This window comes from Pyxicephalus adspersus, chromosome 2, assembly GCF_032062135.1.
Source record: "Pyxicephalus adspersus chromosome 2, UCB_Pads_2.0, whole genome shotgun sequence".
In the NCBI taxonomy this organism is placed as follows: Eukaryota; Metazoa; Chordata; class Amphibia; order Anura; family Pyxicephalidae; genus Pyxicephalus; species Pyxicephalus adspersus.
The window spans coordinates 12,357,487-12,367,295 of record NC_092859.1 but is presented as its reverse complement, the minus strand read 5'-3'; the positions used below and the strand labels follow the sequence as shown (position 1 = coordinate 12,367,295).

Genomic DNA, 9,809 nt, shown 5'->3' with positions numbered 1-9,809 from the left:
AAGTAAAAAAATATGCATTCGGACCATAAGACGCACCCTGATTTTCCCCCCACTTTAGGGGGAAAAAAAGTGCGTCTTATGGTCCGAAAAATACGGTACATAGTTAGTAAGGTTAAAAAAAGACATAGGTCCATCAAGTTCAACCACTAGGGAAATAAACTTATCCCAGATATAAAACCTCAAAGGCATAGTTGATCCAGAGGAAGGTAAAAAAAACCCTGGTACAATTTGCTCCAACAGAGGAAAAAAAATTCTATCCTGATCTCATGAGGCAATCGGATGTTCCCTGTATCAACGGTTTCAGTTATCAAGCAAGTTTTGCATTACCATGCAGGTTTAGTGAAATGCAAAAACCCACTTCAATTAGTCAAATACAGATCAGAAGGTCAACTGCTGATTAAATGCCTTAATACATTCTACATGGTCTTAGAAAGGTCTTAAAATTATTTCAAACTGTTGCCAACGACAAAAGCCCAAAGCCCATGCTTACTGGATCTGAATGTGTCTCTAGGTGTTTATCAGGCACTTCACCTGCTTAATGGGATGAAATGTAAAAGTAATGTAATCTAGCAACATAGTAATTAGAAATACAAGGAAAAAACATAAGTGAATATACTGTTAGGAGAAAGAGACAGCCTTACGTAAAGGGCTCTCTTTGAAAAACCATATTGTTTTGTGACACCAGTGGCATGGGTGCACCATCCTGTAGTAAATGTTTAATTGTACAATTTATAATTTTTTTTACTTTTAAGAAAAAGTACAAGGAACATCAGTTCAGGGCAATTGCTTTAAAAACATAGTGTGATACAAATGCAAATTAAGATTCATCCATAAGCCTGGCAAATACTGCCTTATGTTGATAAATTGTCCAAGTGCAAGAGATGATATGTAGATAAATCTGTTCTTTTGTCTCTGCAGCTAGGTGGTGTGGCTGTGATGGGCATCGGCATCTGGGTGAAGGTGGATGGAGGGTCTTTTGTGAAAATTCTTGGTTCGGTGGCTCCACAGCTCATGCAGGTGGTGAATGTGGGTTACCTGTGCATGGCAGTGGGAGGATTCCTCATAGTGATGGGTTTTCTTGGCTGCTGTGGAGCTGTGAAAGAAAGCCGATGCATGTTAATGACTGTAAGTAACATAAACATAAATTACTTATTACTCAGTACAACTTATAGAGCTAAATATAATTAGTACCTATAACCCACCACTCTTCAGCTCCACCTCCTTGTAGTTCTCTTCACTTCCATTTCACCTTAGAATCAAATTCAAGCTCCTGTGCTTTGCCTTCAAATCCCTACACAGTTCTTGTCCCACTTATACCCTCACTCATAACCTCATCACACGCACGGATACAAGACTTTTCTAGAGCTGCCCGGACTCTCTGGAATGGTCTTCCTTGTCCTATTCGGCTTGCTCCTACTTTCTGCTCATTTAAAAGAGCATTCAAAACTCATTTTTTCAAACTTGCCTACCAGTCTTCTTCTGTCTCTTAAACCCTCACTACTTCCCACCACTACATATCCCCCATCCTATTGCGTAATACTTCCCCCACCTCCTAGATTGTAAGCTCTTCGGGCAGGGTCCTCGCCTTCTCCTGTGTCACTGTCTATATTCCCCTGTCATTTGCAACCTCTATTTAATGTACAGCGCTTTGTAATATGTTGGCACTATATAAAGTCTGTTTATTATTATTATTATTATCTCCATATGTCTCTTGATGCTAACCCTTTCCTACTGTCATAAGACCCCTTTATAATTATTCCTTATATTCACTATACCCTTGTCCCTATGCCCTCTCTTACAAATATTTATACCACATTTCCTATTCCTTCTCCTATTATTAATTATAACCCCACCTAGACAATTCCATCCTAACACCTACCTATTATTATAATCCCAATCTGTAACCTAATACTAACTGTAACTTCCCCCCAAATCCCATTCTAAATTTTAATAAAACTCTTCTTTATGACCTTTTCTACTGTTTTTTACAACTCTTTAAATTAATCTGTCAAAAACTATACCCCAACTATAACCTCCTTGATTAATAATTCAATCTCCTCTCTATTCCCCCCTTTATTACTATCATCAGCTCCCCCATATTTCTTCCCTATTCCCCCTTTTATTACTATAATAAGCTCTCCTATTCCTCCTTCTTATATTCTGTATGTCTTCTTCCTATAAATACCTAAATTGCTCTTTATAACCCCTTCTTAAACTTCTAATTTTTAACATATATATAAACTCCTACTTATAACCCCCTTTATATTCTATATACTGGCTCCTGCTAAACCCTGTGACTGTGCCTAGTACTAATCGCAACTCCTACATTTCCTGCCTTCATATAACTTCTCCTAGTACTTCTAACTACCCTTCCCTATAACTCCTAACCTAATTTCATATAATTCTTTCCATATTTACCTTTCCAATATCCTCTCTTATTCCTTACAACCCCTCCATATAACTCATCCTAGTACTTCTATTAACCCCTCCCTATAACTCCAACTAATGCCTCTATTAACACTTCCCCAAAGTGCTCTCTAGTATTTTATATATTTCTTCCCTATAACTACTTTACTCATAACTGCTCCCTAAAGCACCTTCTGATAGATTATTTACTTTTTCTATAATGCCTCCCAAATTGTCCTCCCCAAGATATTTTTTGTGTACACCACATGCCCTCTCCATACATACCTATCAAGATGAGGAGCTATTGTGATTATACTTAAGAATAATACATAAGTATTAAAGAATAATATGATATAATGGATTAAGGTGTTATATGTTAAAGGAAATAATGATAAGGGGTAGAACCTTCCATTATGTCATTAAAAACCTCATTAATCTTTCTCTGACTATTTGACTTCTTTTTCAATTATGTCCTAATAATTCTTTATTTATTCTTAATAGTTCCTCCTCATAAGTGGCATGTTCTCTTTTTCCTCTCCTTCTTCTTATAACAGCTTTCTATACTTCCCAATATTTAATAAACATCGGCCTCATTTTTTTTACTTTGTATATTCTATTTTTAGTCTACTTTTTAGTTGACTGATTTTGTTCTTTCATTTATCTAGTTTTTCATCATTATCCTCGTAATCTTTATTGCGGAAATAGCAGGAGCCGTTGTTGTGTTGGCCTTCTCTTCCTTGGTAAGATGTCCACCCCTGACATTTGCAGTCTAATATTTTTTACAATACATGCAAGGAAGAAAAAAACAAATATTAATATACATAAAAAAATAAAAAAGGGACAATGCACATCAGCACATCAATTTTCCCTCTGCCTTTATTCTGTCCCTATATATTATGTGATTAGGGAGTATTCCCAATCCTTTCTTACATAAACGTTAGGTTTAACCACCCCTCTAGTGTAGGCATATAAACAAAAGACAGAAAGAAAGCTGGGGTTTCTTTGCGGCAATTAAAAGTTATATTATAAGCAATACCTTCCACTGCTTTCTGCATGACATACTTTGTCATACGTCCATCTGGGATTTTTTCACACAGTTCGAACTGGGCACTTTGGATCTCTCACAACAGAGGAAATTCCCTACCTTCCACCAAGAAAAATCCCTCAGACACCCATATGTTAAACATTCTTCATATATTCCCTGAGGAATCCTCAGCAAAACGTGTCGGGTTATGAGATTTTTTTTTTCTTATAAATAGGGATTACTATGTTTAGTCTTTTGGTCTCATATCCCATTGAGCATTTAATGGGATAGACCATAACAATGTATTGTATGCCTATATAACTTGCTATCCTTTACCATTGTTGCTTACAATATAACTTTGATTTTCTGGAAAGGATCCCCAGCTTTCATTCTGTCTTTTCTTTATTTCCCTATATAACAACTGTAATTGCCATACCTAACTTTATCACAAACTAACCTCCTAGTGGAGATATGACAACATTATGTGGACACAGTAGACTACAATAAACAGTCAGTCAGCATGGTGCTTACTATATCAACCTGCCTTCTTTTTTCCACTGCACTATGGGGTGTATTTATAAAGCAGTGAATTTCACATTAACTAAAACATTCCATTTTGGAGAATCAATTATTGCCGTTGATACACATGGACCTGGAAGATTCTCCACCAGGGAATGTTTTAGTGAATGTCATATTCACTGCTTTATAAATAGACCTATTCACACTATAGCTGCAGATACTGCATACCTGTGCCAGCTTTTGGGCCTTGTGTGTGTCATTTCCAGAATTGTTGTCTGAAAGGCACAAGCAATTAGCAAGTTCTTAGTGCTGCAAATTTATATAATGTTTTTATTGGAAAATGCAGTGCTTTTAGTAAGCTTGGCAATAGACACACACTGTTTAGGATTCAACATTCCTAGCAGATCCCTGTGTCCCCTGCTGCACTCCGTGGTTCCATTCTCCAACCACCCTGGACATAAAGGCCAGGGGATAATATCCCAGTATGGAGGGGAAGATTGGCATTGTGTGGAATGCCAAAGACACTTTCAGGGATCCGCAAAACTGAATGGGAGGCCAGGTATTAGATGCTGGAGATGTGAAAATACTCTTGCTCCTTTGGCAGGCAACTGAGGGATTGATTTGGTTAGAGACCTGAAAAGGTACCTTTAAAGTGAACACACACAAATTATATTCGTGGTTTAGCAGTTCATTTTATTGGGTCCTCTCCACCTTCTGGCTGCTTATTGGTCAGGAATAAGCATCTTCTTATCTTTGCAGTGGTCAGATAGGAGACCCAGGAATTTGTAATGCTAAAACAAAGTAGCAGAGTGAATATACTGACTATATTGATAGGTAGAAAAGTAAGCCTATGTCATTCAACCTGATTTTTTGTAACATTTTAAAAGTGGAACTGTAACATACGTTTTAAAATGGTCGCTTAAGCAAGCAATGTTGCAGTGACATACTATGTCATCTGCAAAAAAAGATTCCTTCCTGCCTGCAACGTCCTTTACTATATACACTGAGCTGCACACAGTACACAGGGAAACTCACCAACACAGGCGATGTTAGAGCCTAGCTCAAAACTTGTTGAGGTTGCCTAGCTGGAAGTTAGGTGAGTATAGTTCAACTTTGGGGAATCTTTAATACATACAAATGTATAGGAGTTATAATATTATTACCTTTTCATATCTATTCCTTATAAAACATTTTAAGGATATAATTTGATTGGTACTGTTTGTAATTATATAGTGTGCAGTGTTTTTTTCTTTTTTGAAGAGGTAAAAAATAGACTTGTACTCAAAAGGAGGACATAAAGGCTGACATTTACATGTATTATGTATTCTCTCCTGAGATACAAAACAACCACTTGAAGGACTGTTAGCATTGCCTGTTGTTTATTCATAGGTGGCTCAACGACTTACACTGCATTACCTTGCAGGTGTAACTGCTGTGCCTAAAACTTTATCTTCTTTATGTGTTCACTACTAAAATACTGGTTCATGTATATTCGTTTTAAAGTGAACCTGTCAGCAGGCCTCCCTAAATATCGGCAGGGGGATCTGAGAGAACACCAAGATGTGAAACAATGCTGCAGGTTGTAGATTACAGCTCTCATCTAGCAGAACGAATTGTATTAATCACATATGCCATTTCGGTGTATTCTTTTTTAGTCTAAGATCTTTATTGAGTATCTTGGTAATGTGACTGTGAAATACCTGCGGGAAGATTATGGTCGGAACAATGATATGACTGCAGTATGGAATGCAACTATGAAGGAGGTAAATGACTCAACAGTCCTATTGTCTTTGTGCATATTAGTACAGGTATGTATTGTAGCTCCAGCAGAAGTACACAAATGTTTAGGACTCCAAGCAAGATGCAGTAGTAAGGGGGTGTCACAGGAGAGGGGGTCCTATCAATGATGTCTTCCATTGTAAATTGAAGCAAGAATTGTTTACCCAAATATAGGCAGATTTTGTATTTTTAGCTGATGTGAAAATTACATTTACTTACATAATGTGGACCTCCTGCTACTGCAGCTTCTGAGCGAACATCATGCTTCATGGATGGCAGTATCCTAATGTTTAGGTGTTGGCGGAGGCAGTCAACTAGCAGGTAGGTTCTGCTCAGAAGACAGTTTGGCACCAGGAGGTCAAGTGATGTTGGTCTCAGGAAATTAATAAAATTAGTCCTGGAAAGCTTTGAAAATATTTAAAGATCTCAAGTCAAGGGTTTGCAATAGTACACATGTCACTGCACAGGGTCCTAGCAACTTGGGAGGCAGAGAAATGCCCACAGTACCTAAATGATGTGTATATAATAGCTAGTGTCTTCTTGTGCTTGATTATGTTGCAGATCTCTGGGTTATCAATGTAATAGAATTTTTTAATGAAAAAGTCTAATGGCCACATCATATTGGAGGTGTAGTGTTATAGATATGCAAGGAAAGTTCCCTTAGGTTGGTCATGATGTCTTAGATCCATTGATTTTTTTATTTTGATCCCTTATAGTGGCAAGATTATTCTAGAACAAGATCATTTTAATAAATAAATCTATATCTTATGTCCAGCTCAAGTGCTGTGGATTTCATGGATATCAAGATTTCAATAACTCCACTTACTACCGAGCTAATAATGAGTTTCCTCCAATTTGCTGTTCCAACGTCAGCCCCTGCCGGGAGTCTAACATCACCTCCCAGGTCAAGGTAAGATAGAACTATATACTCATCTTTATATATCTTTGGCACCAGAAACGATGCTGATTATGTTATTTGCTCACGTTCATCTTGTTCTATGTTTTTTTTGGGCCTTGCTTACTGTAGAAATATTTATATCTCCTTTCACCTCCTAGGGATGCTTTTCAACCTTTGAGTACTTTCTAGCTCAAAATGGAAAGATTGTTGGAGGAGTGGCTCTTGGAATCTGTGGCCTGGAGGTAAGTGGGTGCCAGTTGTTCTATGGCTACATGTGATTTTTAACAATATAAATCCTAGCTGAATTTGACTATTTTTTTTCCAACTTCATTACTGGATTTTTGCAGCTACAAAATTTATATTTAATTGTTGTTTGAGCGTAAATGCTTTTGTTTTTTATTCCTGGATTCTTGTATCTATGAACAGTCAGTAAAATAGATAAATAGGTTATAAGTGCTGATTAAAAGTGGATTTTAAATATGGAAGTAGGTTTTAATGGTAGGATCAGTGGAGAATGTTCCTGGCACGGGGCATAGAGAATATGACACACCTGTTCTTGGCACAGATAAGTTGAGTATACTAAAAACAAGGGTATAGTGGAGTTTCAGGTTGTAGTTTATTATGGGATTTTGTGTTAGTCAAAAAAATGTTTTTGGAGCCTCATTTAGACATAAAGTGCCTGATTTAATAAAGCTCTTTAAGGCTGGAAAGGATAAACTTTCATCAGTGAAGCTGGGTGATCCAGCAAACTCAGAATGTAGCTGGTCCAGGATTCTAAACATTTGCTAGCAAATAGCAAATGACTTTGAAGAAATCCATTCCAGGTTTGCTGGATCACCCAGCTTCACTGCTGAAAGTGTATCCTCTCCAGCCTTGGGAAGTTTTAATAAATCAGGCCCCAATTTAGGTCTGGGACCCCTATTAAGTTATTGCAAACAACAACAAGCATTATTAAATTTGAAAATGTTGGCAGAAAAAAAAATATTCTTACCAGCAGCTCCCTGTAAAATAAAATGGTAAATACTTAGTGAGAGAAATCACTTCCAAATGTATTGGTTAGCATGTCCACACTGGGTCTTGTAATTTCCCCCGATAACCACAATGTCACTGCAAGCTAAGGCTGTGTACACACATAAGACTTTCGTCTTTGGAAAGAATCTTTCACAATCCTTTCCAACAACAAAAGACTGAAAGATACATGAACGAGCGCTGTACATACAGGACCATTCTGTTTTAGGTAACAGATAATAAGGAGCCACAGTTCTGATAGGAGTCTTCTTTCTTACTAAAAACTTCTTCAAGCCAAATTTATACACAAGAAACAACCTTTCAATTTGACCCATGCACCTCTCTCAGGGTGAAACATGCCAGGTGGGGGGGGGGGGGGGGATTTGTTGCCTGGATTTTACTGCACCTGCAACCAGTATGGCAAGCCACTAGTCCTCCTTGAGCAGCATCATTTTGCTACTTTACTTTAAAAGTAGGTGAGAGCCACATCTAGCTACTGGTTGGGAAACAGATATGGGTGGATCAATGTGAAAAACAGATAAATCTGTGAATTAAATATTTTTATGCAACTGAATTTGTGCATTCGTCCAGTTAAAAAAATAATATTTTTCCAGTCCTTAATAGCCCAATCCACAAGCATAAAAATACATTGGCAGTTCTTTTATTTCAGTCATTACCAAAGGGACAATAAAACTGGAAATCATATAATGCTCCAATTAGTTTAGAATGCCAATAACTATGAATTACATACATGTTAAGTTGTTTTTTAGCCATACGGGTGTGTTGGTCAAGTTACTTATACAAACACATAATAAATACATTTATTAAATGTTTCTGCTGTTCTTGCCTTGCAGCTTGCCGCTATGATTGTCTCGCTCGTGTTGTTTTGCCAGATCGGCAATAAGTAATGGATTGGATCTGCCACTCTGTTTCCTGAAGATATAGCTGTTATTAGTGGTACAGAGTATGACTGCAGAGGGTGAAGCCCTGTGCTATGATCTGTAAGGCTATACTCAGTGTAGTGTCTCCTCCATATCCTGGCATTCCAGCATCAGCTTGTGAGTTTGCTTACCTATTATCTGTGCAGAGCGGAACCCACCGATGGTTAAAGATTATCAGCATCGTTACACACTACTGCCTCAGACTACCACATGTGATCTTGATGTTTATATTGGTATAAATTGTATTATCTTAAATTTAATACTCTCTAAGGGCTTAGCTAAAAAGGAGTTGTAAAAAAAAAAAAAAAAAAAAAAAGATCCGTGCAGTGTTGTAACTGACTGCAACCAATCAGATTTCACTTTACTATATTTGGGAAATATGAAGTCTGATTGGCTGCTGGTGGCTACCAAACTTGTTACATTGCCCTGTGCATTGTGCCTTATGTATTAAGCCCATAAAGGAAATAGGGATAAGTAACATTGGTATGGCCACTCATAGTGTGGGTCAAATGTTATTTAAAAAATGGAGGAAAGGGACATAACTCCCAATCAGCCAATCAGAATGCAGATGTTACTTTTGTAATGCCAGCTTAACAATATCATCTGGTTTCTCTCATTTTTATTATTTTTTTCTCTTTCCTCTTGTTCTTTTAACTTAAAAACAAAATATTTGTGTATGTAGACTATATAAGCGAGTATGTTTATGTTTATTAAATGTTTAATATATATTTTGAAATGTTGCAAAATGTTTGAATTAAAAGGGCTAAAATTAGTAATAAAAATGATTATTGTTATAGATGTACTGTGTTACTGTCACTAATTTGTGTGCCCTAAATCCTGACTGCTGATATCCTGTGCTATTTACCTGTAAATCAAATAAAACTTAAATCTTGAAAATGATAAAATGAATACAAGGGAAATATAGTGAAGAAAAGGAAAGGATACAAAGAAGGAAGAACAGGAAGGTTGTGAATAGAGAGAAGGAAGGATGGGGGTGGTTAGGAAAGATAGAGTAGAAGGTAAGGGATGTGTGGGGAGGTAGGTAATGTAATGTATGCAAGGGTGGAAAATGTAGAAAGGAAAGCATTGGAAGGGGGAAGAAAGAAATAAAAAGGAGGATTCAGATACATACATTAATATGTTTTCAAACTACATTTAACAAAGTGAACATTTAATGATTTTTAACCCGGAGTGAAAAAAAATGATAAGTCCTAGTAGAATGGATTTTTGTCAT

General features: G+C 36.9%; 1 protein-coding gene across 1 annotated transcript in view; it reads left to right on the top strand.

Moving 5' to 3' along the window:
* The window catches only part of TSPAN16 (tetraspanin 16), a 19,354-nt gene extending 9,981 nt beyond the window's left edge, over nucleotides 1–9,373 (top strand). Inside the window, exons 3-8 of the mRNA XM_072399559.1 lie at nucleotides 919–1,125; nucleotides 3,072–3,146; nucleotides 5,605–5,712; nucleotides 6,504–6,638; nucleotides 6,785–6,868; nucleotides 8,489–9,373. Coding sequence (XP_072255660.1) covers nucleotides 919–1,125; nucleotides 3,072–3,146; nucleotides 5,605–5,712; nucleotides 6,504–6,638; nucleotides 6,785–6,868; nucleotides 8,489–8,542 — 663 coding nt within the window. The 3' untranslated portion in view covers nucleotides 8,543–9,373. The remainder of the gene's footprint in view (nucleotides 1–918; nucleotides 1,126–3,071; nucleotides 3,147–5,604; nucleotides 5,713–6,503; nucleotides 6,639–6,784; nucleotides 6,869–8,488) is intronic.
* The last annotated feature ends 436 nt before the right edge of the window (nucleotides 9,374–9,809 follow it).